The sequence below is a fragment of the Orycteropus afer genome, unplaced genomic scaffold (assembly GCF_000298275.1).
Source record: "Orycteropus afer afer isolate SDZICR_OR568_19922 unplaced genomic scaffold, OryAfe1.0 scaffold00405, whole genome shotgun sequence".
NCBI lineage: Eukaryota > Metazoa > Chordata > Mammalia > Tubulidentata > Orycteropodidae > Orycteropus > Orycteropus afer.
The window spans coordinates 2,080,760-2,103,228 of record NW_006921992.1 but is presented as its reverse complement, the minus strand read 5'-3'; the positions used below and the strand labels follow the sequence as shown (position 1 = coordinate 2,103,228).

Genomic DNA, 22,469 nt, shown 5'->3' with positions numbered 1-22,469 from the left:
AGTGAGGGATGAGGAGTGCCTAAAGGCTTTCCTGTATTCCTTACATTCTTAAGGTCTCTCCCCAGTGTGAATTCTTATATGTGAAGTGAGAAATGAGTTATGCCTAAAGGTTTTCTTACATTTCTTACTTTCACAAGGCCTCTTTCCATTGTGCCTTCTTAAATGGCTAGTAGGGTGGGAGGACTGACAAAAGATTTTCCCATGTTCCTTACATTCATAAGGTCTCTCTCAAGTGTGAGATTTTTTTATGGTTAGTGAGGAGTGAGGAAAATTTAAAGGCTTTTCTACACTCCATACATTCATAAGGCTTTTCTCCACTGTGAGTTCTTACATCTCTGGAGAGGGATGAGGACAAACTAAAGGTTTTCCCACACTCCTTAAGGCCTTTTATCACTATGAGCTCTTATATGTCTAGTGAGAGATGAGTAATCACTAAAGGCTTTCTTACATTCCTTACATTCATAAGGCCTCTCTCCACTGTGCCTTCTTGAATGGCTCGTGAGGCGAGAATATCGATAAAAGCCTTTCCCACATTCTTTACATTCATAAGGCTTCTCTCCCTTGTGAACTCTTATATGTGTAGCAAGGTTTGAGGAACGACTGAAGGCTTTCTCACAAACTGGACATTCATAAGGCTTCTCTCCAGTGTGAACTCTTTTATGTGTAGCAAGGTCTGAGGAACGACTAAACGCTTTTCCACATTCCTCACATACATAAGGCTTCTCTCCAGTGTGAATTCTTGCATGTGAAGTGAGAGTTGAGGACTGACTAAAGGCTTTCCCACATTCCTTACATTCATAAGGTCTTTCTCCACTGTGAGCTCTTACATGTATATTGAGGGATGAGGGTTGACTGAAAGTTTTCCCACATTCTTTACATTCATAAGGCTTCTCTCCAGTGTGAACTCTTGTATGGCTAGTGAGGCCTGAGGAATGTGTAAAAGCTTGTCCACATTCCTTACATTCATAAGGCCTCTCTCCACTGTGAGTTCTTATATGTGTAGTGAGAGATGAGGGACGACTAAAAGCTTTCCCACATTCTTTACATCCATAAGGCTTCTCTCCAGTGTGAACCCTTATATGTGTAGCAAGGCCTGAGGAATGTGTAAAAGCTTGTCCACATTCCTTACATTCATAAGGTCTTTCTCCAGTGTGAGTCCTTATATGTATAGTGAGGGCCGAGGGACGACTGAAGGCTTTCCCACATTCTTTACATTCATAAGGCTTCTCTCCGGTGTGAACTCTTATATGTGTAGTAAGGTCTGAGGAATTTTTAAAAGCTTGTCCACATTCCTTACATTCATAAGGCCTCTCTCCACTATGAGTTCTTATATGTGCAGTGAGGGATGAGGGACGAATGAAGGCTTTCCCACATTCTTTACATTTATAAGGTTTCTCTCCAGCATGAAATTTTTTATGTAAAATGGATGGTGAGGGACAAGTCTTCCAAAGTTCTTTACATTCACACTTACAACCTCTCGTATGTGTCCACAAAGATGAGAAACAACAGAAATCTTCCTCATATTTGCTAAATTCATAGAGTTTCTCTTCAGGAAGAGTTCTTCCAGGAGTGCTTCGGTCCAAGGGACAACTGAGGGCTTCTCCACGTTTCTTACATTGGTAACTATTGCAACCACAGTAACAGCTGATAGGATGTTTAAGTGATGAATGCCCAGTGAGGGATTTTCCACACTCATGGCGTCCAGAAGAATTTACAACAGTAGTTGTTTTTAACACAGGCAGTTTGGGAATCAGGCTGAAGGTTTTTCCATCTTGGTTTTCTTCAATACTCTCAAAGAAGTTCTTTATCATATGCCTTCTGTTAAAAACAGGTAGCATACTGTCAGGATTAAATCTGTTCCCATTCCACAATTACCAAACACAGTGAATGTGTACAATTTTTGTTCTAAGTTGCCCCATGTTTCATAGGTTCAATCATATTGCAGAGAATCTCCCATTAGTGTTAAGAGTTTTTCCAAAATAGAAGGCTTTTTAATATTTATGTACAAGTGAAATATATTTAAAATATTAAATATCTAACTCATATTCATGAAAATATACTGTGAAAATAATACAAACAATTTTAGAACTAGTTCTACATACACATACATAGAGAAAAAACAAAAACTGACTGCCATCAAGATAATTCAGACTCACAGCAAACTCCACTGGGTTTCTGAGACTATAAATCTCTATGGAAGTAGATTACAGCATCTTCCTTCCATGGAACAGCTGATGGGTTTGACCTGCTGACCTTCTGCTTACCAGCCAAATGCATTATCCACTATGCCATGAGAGCTCCATTCATTCATTCATTCATTCATTCATTTATTTATTTATTTATTTATATTTATATTTATATTTATAATTTTAATGTCATGACACCTTAAGATTTTCTCCTGAGGCACTGCTCTCTCATGTGACTGATACTCACCTCATGCATCTTCCCTGATTTTTATGCTGATCTTCAAAGCCATCCAATTCACTGACTTTTAACTTGGAGAACCAAGTGTCATTCTTCATGGATTCCAGCATTAGATATTCACTTGACAACTTTTCTCCATCATTCAATTTTTCAGAAACTGACCCAATGGTTGAAGAAATTGAGAGTCACAATATGAAACAAAAAGGAAAGACATTACTAGGAGAAAAAAGGCAGCTGTGAGCAAAGAAAGAATTGATACATTTCACTGTTTCAGGTCTTTAGTAATGGCCAAAAGGGAAATTTCTAGGAAACACTTCCATGAATTTTGGAAACAGTAAAATAAATAGGATGTAATTAGGAGAGAAATGTACAAAAACTGGGCACATTACATATGTAATGTGGAAATGCGCAATGTACATGTCAGAGGAAAGAGGGAAATTATTTCTCCACAAACATGGGTATGAGAGGGTTGGTCAAAGTAAGAAAAGCACAATCAGGCCTGTTAAGTTCAGTCTCTTCAACACAAAAGAGAATTTTCTGATTTACTTAAATCCACTTCCTTCCATGCAGGGCTGGTCCTTCAAAGGATTCTTCCTTATCTGGTGGTCCTTGACACAGTAGCCATGGATGTCCTATTTTCACTCTCCTCACATATTTCTCTTGCTTTTCTGGCACAACAAATGGGTGTAGATGACATGTTGCTCATGGAGAAAGTCACAGCATGAAAAGTAATTAATATTTCCCTGACATTGAGACAATACTTCGGCCTTCAGAGTCTCTGGCGATGGGCAGAGGTGAATTTGTTTGCAGCAAAATAATTATGTGTCACTTCTAATAAATACAGTGAAACATCTTATAAGGTCCTAAACAATAAGGCTTCTCTTTGTGATCTAAAGTTAACGCCTGAATTCAATTCTCATAGGCTTTTAACAAGGCAAATAAAAAGCCAGATTAATACAGAGTTTTATGCACAGATTAAGCCAAGATATTTAAGATCCATAGATGAAATGATCGTGCTTGTCCTGTTTAACAATGCAGTTCCATTCTTCAGTCCAAATACTGGAGCAAGGTTGAGGAATAGGATATACATGCTCACTTAATAATAAATTTACAAATGGCATCATACTTACCAACTGAGACCAGGTTCCTGAAGGTTTCCATCATCACATCTTTGTAGAGTTTCCTCTGAGCAACATCCATCAAATCCCACTCTTCCTGGGTAAAGTCCACAGCCACATCCTCAATGACCACTGAGTCCTAAAACACCACACAAGTTCTTATTGAGCAAGATACCATATATTCCAATGTATGCAAAATGACTGATGACACTGACAGTCCTGGAGAACTGAAAATTCATAGTGATTTGACACAAGGTTCTGGGTTGTTATGAGGCCTACTCTAGGGTTTAGGCATCAGGTTCATTCCACCACTGCATTCATTTCCTGCATCCTGTGTGTCATAGATTTAACAACACTTCCCACATACCGATATTTCTCTCCACTTTGTGACCAATTCCTGTCTTATTCTATCTTTATGGACTAGAACACTCAGAGCATATACCAGAAATTAGAGAAATGCTCAACAAATCAAAGTCTTCAACTGTAGATGACATTCAAATCAATTCTTTTGGAACAAAACAAAGCAGCAATGTCACTTCCTTTAATAAGACCCACCAGAATGCCTAAAAAAAAAAAAAAAAAAAAAAAAACCCACATGTAAGACCCAGAGTGAATGCAGGATGAGATATGAACAACTGGGAAACACTGAAGCACTTGAAGCTTTTCCCTTCACCCCTCATCAGTCACGGGAGGCACAAGGGCCTAAACCAACAAAGTCATAACTCCAGACCCTGAAAAGCTTGTATTTTCTAGGTTTCAGCACAATTTTTCTAACATGTATATGAAAGAGTAAAGACTAAATATAGAGTCAACCAAGTGCTGAGGAAAACACAGGGGATGTCTAATACTACTCCATTTACTCTAAAGCTACAGCAATCAAGAAAGTGTATGTGTGTGCATGCATGTATATGTATGTGTGTGTGTGTGTCTTAGGGGCCACCGGGTGGGTTCAGACTCATAGCTATGCTATGTATAAAAGAATGAAACACTGCCTGGTCCTGCACTACCCTCATAATCATTATTATGCTTAAGCCTACTGTCCTGACACTGTGTCAATCTATCTTGTTAGGGGTCTTCCTACTCACTAACCTTCTACTTAAGGAGCTCTGGTAGTGCCTAAGGCACTTGACTGCTAACCAGAAGGCTGGCAGTTCAAACCCACCAGCCACTCCTCAGAAGGACAGCTGGGCAATCTACTTCTGTAGCAATACTGCCTCGGAAACCCAAGGAGGGGTCGTTATGAGTTGGGTCTGACTCGATGACACATAACAACAACAACCACCTTCTACTTTACCAAGCATGATGTCCTTCTCCAGGGGTTGGTCCCTACTGATAACATGTTCAAAGTATATTAGATGAAGTCTCATCATCTTTGCTTCTAAGGAGTGTTCTGGCTATACTTCTAAGACAGATTTGTTCTTTGTTTTTTTTTTGGGGGGGGAGCAATCCTTGGCATAGTCAATATTCTTTGCCATCACCGTAACTCAAAGGCATCAATTCTTCTTCAGCCTTCCTGGTTCCAGGTCCACCATTCACATGCTTATCAGGTGACTGAAAATACTATGGTTTAAGTTAGGCATATATTAGTTTTCAACGTGGCATCAATGCGTTTTAACTTTAATGAGATCTTCTGCAGCAGATGTTCCCAATGCAATACATTGTTTGGTTTCTGGACTGTTGTTTTCATTTGCATTGATTGTAGATTCAGTAAAACAAAATCCTTGTCTATTCCCATTTTCAGTTCATCTCATGTGGCTCATATATCCAGTTGTAAGGATTTTTGTTTGATGTTGAAATGTAATGCATACTGAAGGTTGCAGTCTTTGATCTTCATCAGTAAGTGTTTCAAGTCTTCTTCACTTTCAGCAAGAAAGGCTGTTCCATCTGCATATTGCAGGTTGGTCGTAGGTCTTCCTCCAATCTTGATCCCATGTACCTCTTCATATATTCCAGTGTCTCAGATTATTTGCTCAGTATACAAGTTGAATAAATATGGTGAAATGATACAACACTGATACATACCTTTCCTTATTTAAAATCATGCAATATCACCTTGCTCTGTTGAACAGCTGCATATTGTTCAATGTACAGGTTCCCCACAAGTACAATTAAGTTTCTAGAATTCCCATCCTTTGCAATGTTATCTATAATTTGTTATGACTCACACCACTGAAAGTATGCGAATATTGGATAAAACATAGCTAAACATATTTCTGGTATTCTTTGCTTTCAGCCAAGATCTATCTGACATCAACAATGCTATCACTTTTTCCATGTCCTCTTCTGAATTCAGATTGGATTTCTGGCAGTTTCCTCTCAATATACTTCTGCATCTGTATTTGAAATATCTTCCATCAAAATTTTACTTGCATGTGGTATTAATGATATTGTTCAACAATTTGCACATTCTGTTGGACCACCTTTATTTGGAATAAGCACAAATATGGATATCTTACAGTCAGTCGGCCAGGTAGTTATCTTCCAAATCGCTTGGCATAGAGTGAATGCTTTCAGTGTTGCATCCATTGGTTGAAACATCTTAATGGGCATTCTGTCAATTCCTGGGGCCTTGTTTTTCACCAAGGCCTCCAGTGCAGCTTGGACTTCTACCTTCAATACCATTGGGTTTTGATCATTTGCTACCTCCTGAAATGGCTGAATGCCAACCACTTATTTTTGATGCAGTGACTCTCTGTATTCCTTCCATCTTGTTTTGATGTTTTCTGCAATATTCTAAGGAGCTCTGGTGGTGTGATACTTAAAGTATTTGCTAACCAAAGTTGGTGGTTCAAATCCACCAGCCACTCCAAAGAAGGAAGATAGGTCAGTCTACTTCTGTAAAGATTTACCACCTCAGACACCACAGAAGTTATGGGATGACATTAAGGATGTGATACATGAAGAAAGCACAAGGTCATTAAAATGACAGAAAATGAAGAGAAGACAAAAATAGACATCAGAAGAGATACTAAAACTTGCTCTTGGAAAGGAGAGTAGCTGAAGCGAATGGAAGAAATGATGAATACATTTCAAAGGGAAGCTCAACAGGACAAAGTATTATACTGAAATGTGCAAAGACCTGGAGTTGGGAAATCAAAGGGGAAGAAGCAGCTCAGCATTTCTCAAGCAGACAGAGCTGAAGAAAAAACACAAGCCTTGAGCTGCAATACTGAAGGACAAGGCATGTAGTAGTACTGTCTTCTGAGTGGCCTTCATTGAGAAGAACAATCTGAGCTCAGATGTGAGGGATGGGATATCTGAGAAGAGATTGTTCCAGGGAGAGGGAACTGCCAGAACACAGGTCACAAAGTAGGGCTATGTCTTGTATGGTTTAGGCAGAGCCAAAGGCCAGTGTGATCAGAGCAGAGAGACACAGAGTAACAGGAGAGGAATTTGGGGAGGCAACTGGGATGAGCAGGCCTATCGTGTTCTGGGAGAACTTTTTGGCCACTGAAAAGACTCTGGCTTGTAATCTGAGTAAAATGTAGAGCAATTTTATATTCTGAGTAGCAGAGAAATGGATATGACCACTCATAAAGACCTTGTATATATGAGGAAAATGAGAAAATGGAGAGAGATGTTAGAAGCTTATAGCCATCATCAGTTAAGAGATGATGATGGTGGAGTTGGGTGGTAGTAGTGTAAGTGAAGTGTGCAAGGGATGGTCCTAGCCTTTTGGAGTAGAGATAACAGAATTTTCTAATGGACTGAAGGTTGGGGTGTGAGACAAATAGATGGAAAGGATAAGTCTAAGATTGTTTCCCATGAAAACTGGAAGAATGGCATGCCATTTATTCAGATGTGTGTGGTAGTTAAGGTTGTGTGTCAACTTGGTTGGGCCTGGTTGAGTGGTTGGGTAGCGGGTGGTAGTTATTTCCCATGATGAGACTGGCAATCAACACCATGGTGGCATCTATCACAAGCAGCTGAGGAACTGCTTTAGGGATGTGGTCTGTTTCCTATATATAAGAAGCAGCTTTGGGAATGGCCTCTAGTTTATGGCACACTTGAACCCCACATGTAGCTGAGTTATTGTTCAGCAGCCTGCCATGCTCTGCCAATCTTGGGACTTTCAATGGACTTGAATTAGTGGCCTGGCATGTTGTTGGGAAACATTGGCACTGTGCCTTTTCACTTGTCAACCTTGAGTTTCTCAGCCTCAGGAGCCAGCAGCTGTCTGAGTGAAGAAAAGCCTCCACTTTCAGGGGGCCAGGAGCAGGAGGCAAAGCTGAAGCCCACGGTTTAGGGGCTTCCACCCAGCCCCTAGAGCCTGGCACTTTGAACTCAGACTCAAAGCCTCCAAACTGTAAGAGAATAAACTCCTGTTTGTTAAAGCCATCCCATTTGTGGTATTTTCTCTTAAAGCAGCACAGAGGTAACTAAAACAATGTGGAAGCCTGCAGAGGGGGACCACTTTAGAACAAGAATAATGAGGTGACCGGGAACATGTAAAGACCACAGTGAGGACAAGCTATCCAAGTGGGAAGACATAAAAATGAAAATCTTTGAAATAATTCTATATAATGGAAATGATTAGTCTCTTCCACAGATGGTACTGTGACCACTGGTTTTCCCCATGTGAGAGACAGAAGTTGGATCCCTATTTCACAGGATAAAACTGAATTCAAAATGTATCACAGACCACAATATAAGAGCAAAAAATCATAAAAGTACTGTTCATAATAGGAACAAAATATAAACTTTCCAAATATCATCAAGAAACAAAATTGTTAAATTATTATTTCATATAAGAGAACACTACTGAACAGTATGAATGGACCTGGGAAAAGTCCTTCTAACATCAATTTAAACTAAAGGAGTAGACCTAAAAAGTGCATACAGTATTATTCTATTTGTATTATGATACAAAAATATAAAATAGGTAAATACATTTATTTGGGATCATACATTTAAAAGCAAGAATGGCAAAACTTTGTCTTGTTCACTTTAACATGTCATCAGATAGACCAATCCCTAGAAAAGGACATCTTGTTTGGTAAATTAGAAGTTCAGTGAAAACAAAGGAAACTATCTACGAGATGAACTGACACATAGCAACAATGGGCTGAATTATATTAAAGACCATAAAGATAATGTAAAATAGCCAAAACATGGAAACAACCTAGATGTCCATCAGCTGAGGAATGGATAACCAAACTATGGTACATACACACAATGGAATACTATGCAATGCTAAAGAATAATGTAGAATCTGCAAAACACCTCATAATGTGGATGAACTTGGAGGACATTATGCTGAGTGAAATAAGTCAGTCACAAAAGGACAAATATTGTATTAGTCCGTTAATGTAAAAGTTAAGGAAAGGTTTGTCTATTGGAGGAAATTTTCTTTGTTGGTTACCAGGGGTGGGAGGGGAGGGGAGGGAATGCTGTTAGATAGATAGAGATAGATATTGATTTGGGTGAAGAGAAGGGCAATGTACCAAATGTGAGTGACCAATATGGCAGCATTGAGGATGAGAAAGACATAGAGAGGTACATGGGAAGTACAGAAAACAAATATGAACCCTTTTGCATATACAGTACTGAGTTGTCAGTGAAAGCAAACATGAGTATATGGACAGATAGATAGGAGAACAGGCTAAACAATTAGGTATGTAAGGTTGGGCAAATCCTACTTCCGTAGTGATACTGCCTCGGAAACCCAAGGAGGGGTCGCTATGAGTCGGGGCTGACTCGATGGCACATAACAACAACAACAACAAAATGGGGAGTGTATCCAAGATCATATATAGGGTTGGCAGACAATGGTCCTATAAGTTTATGTGAATGATCAGAATTCCCAGGTGTATAGTAGAGCTGACAAGGGGCAAGGTTATGGTCATTGCTTGGTCACAGCCAGCTACCCAGAGCGACCGAGTAGTTGATCCTGCGGGCTTGGGACCATAGTCGCAGGGGACATCAAGCTCAATTGGCATAACATACTATACAAAACATTGTTCCACCTCCTACTTGGGCGAGTAGCAACTGGGATCTTAAAAGCTACCAAGCTGCCATCTAGATGCAACAATGGGTCTCTCCTCGTCAAGAAGAAGAAAATCAAAATTAATGGAAACAATCAGTCCTAGCGACTGGTACACCATCCAATCTGCAACCTATACAACTATGAGACCAGAAGAACTAGATGGTGCCCAGCTACCACTGTCATCCACTTGGAAGGGATGTAGGAGATTCTGCATAAAGAGGGAGAACAATGTGGAACAAAACTCAAAGTCATTTGGAGGCAAAAAAAAAAAGAAGGTGGGGACCAGGTTTGCTGGTCCAATAGAGCCTGGTGGAACCACTGAGACTATGGCCCCTAGCTGCCCTGCAGGTCTGGAATTGAAGCCACACCTGTGGTTTCCAGCCAAACAAAGTACAGGCATGTGAATTAAACATTTACCTCAAGTAGACACACGCCCTGGAGAGAACAATCATGGGAGAAGGAAGGGCTGCTTATGCACAGGGAGACAGCTCAGGGCACAGAAGAGTATGGAGGGATGGACACTGGGAAGAGGTAACTATGGGGAAGAAGTGGGAGGGGAGCTGTTGCATTGTAAATTTTGGTCAATGACATGAGACAAAGTATATTATGTGAACTGCTGTATGAAAAGTGAATTTACTCTATAAATCTTCACCCAAATCAAAATAAAATAAAAAAAAAAAGATAATGTAAAACTGAGCATCATTTTGTTTGGTTATATATAACGCTGCCATGACGTGTGTCAACTTGACAGCATCTAACAATAACATAGATGATAAAATACAAAGAAAAGCAAACAAATGCTGAGATATCCTTGACTACATCCAAGAGGGTGAGTGGAGATTGTGACTGAAAATTAACATATGGGGAATGTGTGTGTAGTTTGGTTTTCTCCACTATGTGGATTTTCATTCTGTATTTCCCTCAGATATAAACTCAAACTCAAACTCATTGCCATCAACTTGATTCTAACTCACAGCGATGCCCATTTGCTTTCTGAGGCTGTAAATCTTTACGGAAGCAGATCATTCCATCTTCCTTCCACGGAGCGGCTGATGGGTTTGAACTAGTGACCTTCTGGTTTTGCATGTATGTCAAAACCACTCACTCAAATTTAGAAACAGAAATCAACATTAAAAATTTTAAAATGGGCTTATTCAAAACTCAACCACCAAAGTAAATACATACAGAAAGTTCAACACAATGCCAATAAAAGCAGATGAGAGATAGTCATTATGCCATTCCTATTCAATGTTGTTGGAAAGGTATAACAAATACATATCAAAAAGGAAAACAACAACATAAAGAAACAAGAATGTTAAAGAAGGGGGAAAAAAGGCTCATTCTTTTTTTTAAATTCATTTTATTGAAACATAATTTACGTACAGTGAAATATACAAAACTAAAGTGACACGGGTCAATGCATTTTTTTTTGCAGTGTTCCCTCCCCCGAACCCCCACTCCTGGTAACCAATAAAGAAAGTTCCCTTTCATATATAAACCTTTCCTTACAATAATGAACTAATACTTTTTATAGTAATGAACTAAAACTACATTTGTCCCTCTATGATTGACTTATTTCACTCAGCATAATGTCCTCCAAGTTCATCAATGTTATGTGGTATTTTGCAGATTCTACATTATTTTTTAGGGTTGCATAGTATTCCATTGTGTGTATGTACCACAGTTTAGATATCCATTCTTCTGTTGATGTGCACATAGGTTGTTTCCATATTTTTGCCATTATAAATAGTGCTGTGATGAACATGGGTGTGCATATCTGTTCTTGTGCTGGCTCTCACTTCTTCAGGATAAAATCCTAGTAATGGGATTGCTGCATCAAATTGTATTTCTAATTCCAGCTTTTTAAGGAATCACTGTAGTGTTTTCCAGTATGGTTGTATCATTTTACAATCCCACCAGCAGCGGATGAGAGTGCTAATCTCTCCACACCCTCACCAGCATCAGCGATTTTCTGTCTTGTTGAACTTTCCCATCAGTGCTGGTGTGAGATGGTATCTCATTGTTGTTTTGCTTTGCATCTCTCTGATGGTTAATGATCATGAGCATTTCTTCATGTATTTGTTGGCTGCCTGAATATCCTCTTTGGTGAAGTGTCCATTCATGTCTTCTCCCCATTTTTCAATTGGATTGTTAATCTTTTCGTGTTGAGGTGTTGGGGTTTTCTATAAATTTTAGATATAAGTCCCTTGTCAGATATGTAATTATTGACAAGTATGAATTTATTGCTGTCATTTTGTTATGTGCTTTTCATAATGTGGATTTTTTTTGTTTCGTATAATTTTCTTTTTTAAAAGTTAAATAATTTTGTATATAGAACCTCAAAAGATGACACAGATGATTAGAAGACAGAAATTTTAGTGATTTTTTGCAGGTTACACAATAAGTATCAAAGTTTATTTTAAATGTTTTATTTATCTACATTAGCACCAAGTAAAGGGTCAGCAAAGAAAGGGAGGACCCTCAACGAGATGGACTAACACAGTGTCTACAATGATGGGCTCAAGCATAGCAATTGTAAGAATGGTGCAGAACCAGGTAGTAGTGTCTTCTTCCATTGTACACAGGGTTGCTATGAGTCGGAGCCAACTTGATGGCACCTAACGACAGCAAAAAGCACTAAGTAGTTGAGAATTATTTTTTAAAAGGTAGCATATATTTAAATTAAAACAAAAGGTCCCAAAAACTAAACCTTTTGCTAAGCTGATCTGACTCTTTACAATCCTATAGGACAGAGTAGAACTGCACCACAGGGTTTCCAAGGTGGTGTATTTTTACTGAAACACACTGCTTCATCTGTCTCCCAGCAGGTGGGTTTGAACTGCTGTACTTTGGGTTAGCAGCCAAGAACTTCAACCACTGCACCACCACTTCAAGCCACTCCTTGAAAGGCAACAAAAAAAGTACAATTAGGTAAATTAAAGAGTCTAAAGAGAAATTTAGAACTATTATTAAATTATATCCAAATGGACTGAAACAAATGAAGAGAGAGAACATGCTCTTGAAAAACTCTTCTCCACAAACAGATCATTATTCCCTGTGCACGTCCACAAAATGCCAACCAATTGTTTTTAAAAACTTTACCAAACTTGAAAGAAATGCAATTTAAACACGTTAATTTTACAAAGTCAGGTGTAAAGCTTTCATTTTGATTTAACTTCTCTTAGTTCAAAAGAACTTTAAGACCAAAACGTTTGATACTTGTATCTCAGAAATGTCCATTTATATTACCAGGCTTTGTAAAAGTAAAATACTGGAAACAAAGTGTCCCTTCATGGTGAAATGGCTTAACACAAAACTAAGATCAACTATGCAATACGCTTAAGTTTCAGAAGAATTCAGATTTAAGCTTGTTATACATTTTTAGAAGGTACTTGGGAGGCACAAATATTTTGCCCTGGACTACAAGTTGATTGCTTGAATGTGGTAGTTAAGTTTGCGTGTCAACTTGGCTAGGCCTGGTTGAGTGGCTAGGCAGCTGGATGTAGTATTACCCATGATGGGACTGGTAATCAAATCCATGGTGGAATCTATTGTGAGCAGCTGAGTAGCTGCTTTTGGGTATGTGGTCTACTTCCTGTATATAAGCAGCAGCTTTGGTAATGGTCTTTAGCTTACGGCACACTTGAATCCTGCATGTAGCTGTGTCATTATTCAGCACCCTCCATGCTCTGCTGACCTTGGGACTTTCAATGGACTTGAATTAATGGCCTGCCATGTGCTTTGGTAACATCGGGACTGTTCCCTTTTATTTGTCAACCTTGGGCTTGTTATCCTCAGCAGCCAGTAGCTGCCTGAGTGAAGAGATGCCTCTAGCTTCAGTGGGCCAGGAGCAAGAGGCAGAGTTGAAGCCCAAAGCTGAGGGGCTTTCACACAGCCCCCTAGAACCTGGCACTTTGAACTCGGACTTCTAGCCTCCTGAACTGTAAGAGAATAAACTCCTGTTTGATAAGGCCATCCCATTAGTGGTATATTCTTGTCAGAGTGGCACTAGGTAACCAGAACACTTGAACTTACCCAGTGGTGCCATGGAAGAAGGCCTGGAAATCTGATTCCCTGAAGATGAAGGCCAAGAAAATCATATGGAGCTCAGTTACACTATGTAACACACGGGACTGCCATCAGACAGAACTGAGTCCAGAGATATGGGTGGGAGTTTATTTTCATATTGTTATGAAAGGAGACCTTAGTGGCATAAATGTTTAAGCCCTGGACTGCTGACCAAAATGTTGGCCATTCAAACCCAATCAGAGGCACATTGGAAGAAAGGCCTTCCATTCTCCTTCTGAAAGGTCACTGCTTTGAAATCTGGTCTAATATGCAAGGCATTTTCTCCAAACTGACTTTGTTGTTGTTAGTTGCCAATGCTTCTTCCAAGACAAATCTGTTCGTTCTAGCAGTCTGTGGTACAGTCAATATTCTTCACCAACACAACTCAAGGTCACAAAGAAGGGTAAGGAAAAATGTCTACATATACTTGCTTGCTTTTACATGGTGTTGTTAGGTGGCATCAAGTCAGCTCCAACTCAGAGCGACTCTTGGACAACAGAACAAACATGCCCAGTTATGAACCAGCCTCACAATCCTTGCTATACTTGAGCCCATCATTGCAGCCACTGGGTCAATCCATCTTGTTGAGGGTCTTCCCCTTTTTCACCAAACCTGCACTTTCCCAAGGATGATATCCTTCCCCAGGGAATGGTCCTTTCTGACAACATGACCAAAGTACATGGATGAAGTCTGCCCATTCTTGCTTCCAAGAAGCATCCTGGCTGCACAAGACAGATTTGTTCACTCTTTTGGCAGTCCATGCTATTTCCACTATTCTTTCCCAACACCATAATTCAAAGGCATCAACTTTTCTTTGGTCTTCTTTGCTCACTGGCCATCATTCACATTCATATTAAGCTATTAAAAATACCATGGTGCAGTGCAGTGAACTGCATAGACAAGTAAGTGCCTCCAGTGCGGCATCCATGTGTTGAAATATCTCAGTGGATAATCTGTCAATTCCTAGAGCCCTGTTTTTCATCAACTCCCTCAGTACAGATTCTACTTTTTCCTTCAATACCACTGGCTTTTATCATATGCTATCTCCTGATAGAACATTGGCCAATTCTTTTCTGACTGTATTACTTCCATCTTCTTTTGATGCTTCCTGCATCTTTCAATATTTTGCCCACAGAATCCTTCAATACTGCAACTTGAGGCTTGAATTTTTTTTTTTTTTTTCAATTTGTTCTTCAGTTTGTTTAGCTTGAGAAATGTTGAACATGTTCTTTTTTGGTTTTCTACCTCCAAGTCAAGGGAGCTCTGGTGGCATAGTACCTAAGGTATTTGACTGCTAACCAGAAAGCTGGCAGTTCAAACCCACCAGCCACTCCTCAGAAGGAAGACTGGGCAATCTACATCTGTAGAAATACTGCCTCAGAAACCCAAAAAGGGATCACTACAAGTCAAATAGAACTTCAAGTCACTGTATACTTCATTATAATAATTTACTTTCTTTTCTTAAGCTACTTTTTGATATCTTCTGTTCAGCTCTTTTATCTTGTCATTTCTTCCATTTGTTTGAGCTATTCTCCATCCAAGAGCAAGTTTCAGAGTCTCTTCCAACATCCATTTTGGTCTTTTCTTCCTTTCCTGTCTTTCTAATGACCTTTAGCTTTCTTCATGTATGACGTTCTTGATGTCATCCCACAACTCGTCTGGTTTTCAGACGAGTGGTATTCAGTGCTTCAAATTTATTCTTCAGATGGTCTCTAAATTCAGGTGGGATATAATCAAGGTCATATTTTGTCTCTCGTGAACTTGTTTTAATTTTGTTCAGATTTAACTTGAACTTGCATATGAGCAACTGATGGTCTTTTCCATAGTCAGCTCCTAGCCTTGTTCTGGCTGAAGACACTGAGCTGCTCCACTGATTCTTCCCACAGATGGAGTTGATCTGATTCCTATGTATTCTCCCATCTGGTGAGGTTCACATGTATAGCCAATGTTTATGTTGTTGGAAAATGCTGTTTGCAATGAATAAAATAAGTCTTTGGACCTGCAAAATTATATACACACTGGCAAGATGCCTCAGAAGGCAATAAAGCTGATTATCTAAGGGAAGTCAGTGGAAGACAAAAGGCTAGATGAGGACAAAAATAGGAACAAGTTTATATAAAGCAGAAGTTTGAAGTTCAATACTGACTTTTGAATTCTGAAGCTGTTATCTATGGTAAAAATATAATTTAGTAAATGAAATTATACTTCTAAATATCATAGAAATCAAATAACATATTTAATGTCTTTACTAGCAATTCCCATTGGTACTTACAAAATCATTTAAGATCTAATCATCTTAATCTATTATTAAATAGTCTAAGACATTAGTGTAAATCATAAAAACATAAATTAGAGGAGAGCCCAGTTGTGGTTCCCGGAAGATGGTGGAATAGGCAGAGACTCTCTTTAACAAAGAAAAGGGAAATCAATCGACACAGATACAGAAGTTAATCCTGGAGCTCTGAGCTTTGAAAGGAAGTATACAGAAGTGGACTAAATTGCAACTAGTAGAAGAATCTGCATGAATACAGTGAACAAGGAGACAAATGCAGCTGCATCCTGATGACATGGACAGTTTGGATATTTTCAAGTAGTGTTAAGACCTAAGAATTTAACCTAAAAAAACTGAGCTGTGGACTTTTTGGCTGTCCAGAGGGCACACCTATTTTGAATGTTTACAAGAAGTTTGATCATCTTGCATATTTAAAGTGATAGCATTCTCTCAGATTCCAGGGACCTAAGAATAGGCTCCACTTGCTGAGGACAGCACAGACAGACCAGAGGCTGGGGACTGGAAAGGTGCAACATTCCCCTTGTTACTCCTATATCCCACAACCTCTTGGTGAATGGTGGTGTGGCCATCCCTTACCCCCACCCCACCTTCTGGGCTGGCAGGAATTCCAGCCCAGTCTGTGTGCTCTGACAGAGCCTGGGTTCCCTGTCCCACCCTAGATTTTTTATTTTATCTTTTTCCTCTACTTCCTTTTTATTTTTATTCTTTCTTCTTCCCTGGTTCTACTTTCCAGGCCTTGTTGTCTCTTCTCTTTTCCTGGTTGCCATATTTTTCTTTCTTGTGGTTATCCCCATCCCTTGTTTTTCTTTTTGCATTTTTCCCATTTTTTTGCTCATTATTCTCTTACTCTACCTCTTTTCTTTTATTTCCCCCTCCCCAGATATTCTGGGATTTTTTTTTCTCTCTTTTTCTTTTCATAATTCTTCTGTGTTTTTAAAGTATTTCTTTAAATATTTTTCTCATTTATTGCCTTTCCCCTTTTTTCTTTTTCTTTTTGGTGACTGCTTCTGTGTGTTTATGCAGTATGTGATTTTTGTCTTCTTGCTTTAACTTTTTTGGTGGTTTTTCTATTGTTGTTTTTGTCTGAGTGGCAGACAGCAACTGTGCCCACATGACCCAACCATAATTAAACCTACTTCCCCACCTACTGAGGGCTGCCACTTGCTTCTGCACCAACTGGCCAGTGACACACAACAGCCAATACAAGCCTGACTGATCCTTAACTGCTTTCACAAACAATTAACAGAGATCTGTGCAGCCACTCACATTCTCTACCACACTCACCAGGAAACAAGTGGTGAGTGCCTAGTGAATAGAGGATCACAGTACCCTCTTACTCAGATACATCCAAACAAACAAACAAAAAACCAAACTCACTGCCATCAAGTCAATTCCAACTCATAGCAACAACCCCTTGGGTTTCCAAGGCGGTAAATCTTTACAGAATTAGATTGCCCAGTCTTATCTTGGGCAAATCACTCCAACATACAGCCACCAATTAAATATGAATACAATAATGTCACAGTGTCTTGGAGACAACAGAGCATCACAGTCCACACAAAGAAGCAAGATAATGCAGCAGAAACAAGGAACAGGATACAGACCCCGAACACATCCCTGAGGAAGAAGCAGTATTGGAACTCCCTGATAAGGAATTCAAAAGAATTATATTCAGGTAACTTCAACAGAATGAGAGAGAGATCAAGGCAAATACTGACAAAATTAAGGAAAACACAGACAAAACCCTAGAACAATTTCGAAAGACAATACAAGAACAAAATGACAAAATAAATGAAAAGTAAGAAATGATAGAAATCTACAGATAGAAATCCAGAAGATTAATACTAAATTTTCAGAAATGGACAACAAATTGAAAGGACAAAGGAGTAGAATCAAATCAATGGAAGACAAAAATAGTGAGACTGAAGACAAATACCTCAATACTTCTTCGGAAAGGAATCAATTAGGAAAAAAAAGATCAAAACAAAATGAAGAAAGCCTAAGATTCATGTGGGACACCATCAAATGGAATAACCGACCTATAACCAAAATTCCAGAACAGGAAGAGACAAATAAAACCACAGAGAAAACAGTGGAAGATTTGTTGGAAGAGAATTTCCCTAATATGATGAAAGATGAGAATATATCCATTCAGGAAGTTCAACAAACCCCAAACAAGACAGACCCCAAAAGAAAATCACCAAGACATAATCAAATTCACCGAAACCAAAGACAAATAAAGAATCTAAAAGCAGCACTAGAAAAATGAAAAGTTACCTACAAGGAGCAACCAATAAGACTAAGCTCCGATTTCTCAGCCAAAACAATGCAATGTTTGAATGTTTACAAAAAGACAATGGGATGGTATATGTAAAACCCTGAAAGAAAAAAAAATTTCCAACCAAGAATTATATATGCAGCAAAACTGTCCCTCAAATATGATGGTGAAATTAGGACATTTCCAGATAAACAGAAATTAAGGGAATTTGATAAAACCAGACCAACCTCACAACAGATGCTAAAGGGAGTCCTTTGGAAAGAGAACCAATAACAGCAAACAACAACCAACGACTAACAACATATGATAACAAAACCCAGAAACCAACCCACTTATGGAAGTATCCAAAGTAAAATAAGCTTACAAGATTGTAAACAGAGAACCAGAGACATCAATTGGCAAAGGAGGACAACTACAAACTAAAAAGAGGGGGAAAAAAATGTGTAGTTACAGAACTCCTAAATGGTGAGGAAGTCAAGACAATTGGAGGATAGAATGGACTGCTCTAAACTCAGGGAGAAAATTATAAATCACAGGGTAACCTCAAAGAAAAATGATAAACTTCCACATTTCAATTTTTTTGTTTAAAAGTGGACAACTACAAATATTTAGCAAATACTAAAACAGCAGCAATGAAGGAAATGATAACACAATTCATAAACAAAACAAACTCAGCACAGAAAATTACATGGAACAAAGAAATCAGCAACACCACAAAAAAACACATAACAAAATGACAGCAACAAATTCATATCTGTCAATGATTACACCACATGTCAATGGATTAAATGCACCACTGAAGAGACCGAGGAGAGTTGCAGACTGGATAAGTAACATGACCCATCAATATGCTGTCTACAAGAGACATACCTTATAGACAAAGAAAAAAACAGACTAAAAATCAAAGGTTGGAAAAAGATCTATCAAGCAGTATTAATTTCTGATAAAGTTGACTTTAAGACAAAAACCACCATAACAGACAAGGAAGGACATTGTATAATGATTAAAGGATCAACTGAACAAGAGGACGTAACAATAATAAATATCTATACACCCAGGTAAGGAGCTCTGGTACCATAGTGCCTAAGGCACTTAACTGCTAACCAGAAGGCTGGCGGTTCAAACCCACCAGCCACTCCTCGGAAGGAAGATGGGGCAATCTACTTCCATAGCGATATGGCCTCGGAAACCCAAGGAGGGGTCGCTATGAGTTGGGTCTGACTCGACGGCATATAACAACAACAACAACATACACCCAAATAAATAGCCCAAACCACATAAATCAGACTTTAACAGAATTGAAAAGACAAATAGATGACTCCACAGTGGTAAGAGACTCTAATACACCACTTTTAATGAAAGAGAAAACAACTGGAAAGAAACTCAACAAAGACACAGAAGAACTAGACAATAATCTACCAATTTGACCTTACAGACATCTACAGAGCACTTCACCCAACAACAGCACAATATATACATTCTTTTCCACTTAACGTGGAACATTCACCAGGATACACCATATATTAGGCCATAAAGCAAGCCTTAATAAATTTAAAAACACTGAAATACTGCAAAGCATCTTCTCAGATCATAATGCTATAAAACTAGAAATCAACAATAGGAAGATCAACAGAAAAGGAACAACACATGGAAACTGAATAACATCCTCCTTTGAAACAACAGGGTAATAGAAGAAATAAAAAGTGAAAATAAAAAATTATTGATTCAAACTAGAATGAAAACACATTATACCAAAATCTTTGGGACACAGCAAAAGCAGTGAACAAAGGCCAATTTATAGCAATAAATGCACACAACAAAAAAGAAGAGCGAGCCAAAATCAACACCTTAACTCAACATCTCCAACAATAGTTGAACAGATCCACAACAAAAGAAGAAACTGAACAGGTCATCAAAAAATTACCAACAAAAAAACCCTGGCCCAAATGGTTTCACTGGAGAATTCTACCAAACATTCAGAGAAGAACTGACACCAATCCTACTGAAATTATTCTGAAACATAGAAAAGGATGGAATCCTCCAAATTCATTTTATGAACCAGGCAACAACATCACTCAAAAGGAAAACTACAGATTAATATCCCTCATGAATACAAATGCAAAAATCTTCAACAAAATCCTAGTCAGTAGACTCCAACAACATATCAAAAAAATCATTCATTATGACCAAGTGGGGTTCATACCAGGTATGCAAGGATGGTTCAACCTTAGAAAAATAATCAACGTCATCCATTACATAAATAAAACAAAGGAGAAGAATTGATGATACTATCAATCAATGCAGAAAAGGCATTTGATAAAATCCAACACCCATTCCTGATCAAAACTCTTCTGCAAAATAGGAATAGAAGGGACATTCCTCAACACAATAAAGGACATATATGCAAAACCAACAGCCAACATTATTCTCAATGGGAAGAGATTGAAACCATTCCTCTTGCGAACAGGAACCTGACAAGGATGTCCTCTATCACCACTTCTATTCAACATTGTACTGGAAGTCCTAGCCAGGGCAATAAGGGAAGAAATGGAAATCAAAGGTATCCAAATTGGTATGGAAGAAGTCAAAGTATCCCTATTTGCTGATGATAACATCCTCTACCTAGAAAACCTGAGATTGTCAAAAATCTACTGGAACTAATTGAGAAATTTAGCATCGTGGCAGGATAGGATAGAAGATCAACATACAAAAAAGCAGTTCGATTCCTGTACACCAGCAAAGAGATTGCTGAAAAGGAAATAAGGAAATCAATACCATTTATAATAGCTACCAAAAAAATAAAATACCTGGGAATAAATCTTACCAAGGACACAAAAATAACCTTCTGGTTAGCAGTCAAATCCTTAGGCACTATGCCACCAGCACTCCTTAGGGACACAAAAGACCTGTAAAAAGAAAACTACAAAACACTACTTCAAGAAACCGTAAGAGAACTACACAAATGGAAGAACATACCATGCTCATGGATAGGAAGATTGAACGCTGTGAAAGTGTCAACACTACTCAAAGCAATCCATACATTCAATGCAATCCCAATCCAGATCCCATCAACATTCTTAAGAATATGGAAAAAACAATCACTACTTTTATATGGAAAGGAAAGAGACCTCAGATAAGCAAAGCACTACTGAAGGAGAACAACAAAGTAGGAGGTCCCACACTCCCAGATCTCAAACCTACTATACAGCCACAGTAGTCAAAACAGCCTGGTATTGGTTTAACGACAGACACATTGACCAGTGAAATAGAATTGAGAACCCAGAAATAGATCCAGCTGTTCTTTGACAAAGGGCTGAAATCCATTAAATGGGGAAGAGATCATCTGTTTAACAAATGGTGCTGGCAAAACTGGATATCCAATTGCAGAAAAACAAAACAAGATCTGTACCTCACACCATACACAAAAACTAACTTCAGATGGATCAAAGACTTAAATGTGAAACCTAAAACTATAAAGTTTCTCAAGGAAAAAATTGAGTCGATTTAGGGGCCCTTACATCAGGCATAGGCACTCTGGTGGCATAGTGATATCACCTGGGAAACCCAAGGAGGGGTCACTATGAGTCAGATCCGACTCCATGGCAGTGAGTTTGGTTTTTGGAATCTTCATGTAAGCAGACTGCTCCATCTTTCTCACATTGAGCAGCTGGTGTGTTTGACACACTGACTTTCGATCAGCAGCCAAACACTTCAGCCTCTGTGCCACCAGGACTTCCTATACTTAGAGCTTGTACTAAATTCCTGTAATTTGAACTGCTGTCCACAGTCCTGAATTAGAATATAAAATCGAAGTAGACTTCTGTGCTAGAGACTCGGAGTATATGAGTTGTCTGTGTTTAAGTTTTTAGTTTTTTAAGTTAGGTTTTTAGTTTCTACCACTGGAAAAAATGTTCTGGATCAGTTTGTCTGTTTCAAATGTGAATTTTTCAATTTAATGACCGTAAGTTTTCTCCAACACAGAGGAATGCCTGTTTTAACTGATGTAAAGTAAAACTTCCTTAAATCTTGAGAGGTTCGTAAACACTCATATAGCATTTAACAGCTCACACTAGAACCCCTAATGTGTGAAATATTTTATCAACATTCTTTTGACTGGAATAAAATGGATATATAGACTCTGATATCCCTGGTCACTGTGTTTAGAAAGAGCTCTAATTTGTCTGTTTGTTTGTTTTAATGTTTATTGTGATTTGCATGGAAGTTTACAGAGCAGATTCATTTTCCATACAGCAGTTCATACACATTTTGTCTCATGACATTGACTGCAATTTCCCACAGTGT

General features: G+C 38.6%; 1 protein-coding gene across 1 annotated transcript in view; it reads right to left on the bottom strand.

The window, feature by feature from the left end:
• Nucleotides 1-214: 214 nt before the first annotated feature.
• The window catches only part of LOC103208031 (zinc finger protein 345-like), a 52,133-nt gene continuing 29,878 nt past the window's right edge, over nt 215-22,469 (bottom strand). The window contains exons 2-3 of the mRNA XM_042782674.1: nt 458-1,417; nt 215-384 (exon numbers count right to left, since the gene is read on the bottom strand). Of these exons, the coding sequence (XP_042638608.1) occupies nt 215-384; nt 458-1,417 (1,130 nt within the window). The remainder of the gene's footprint in view (nt 385-457; nt 1,418-22,469) is intronic.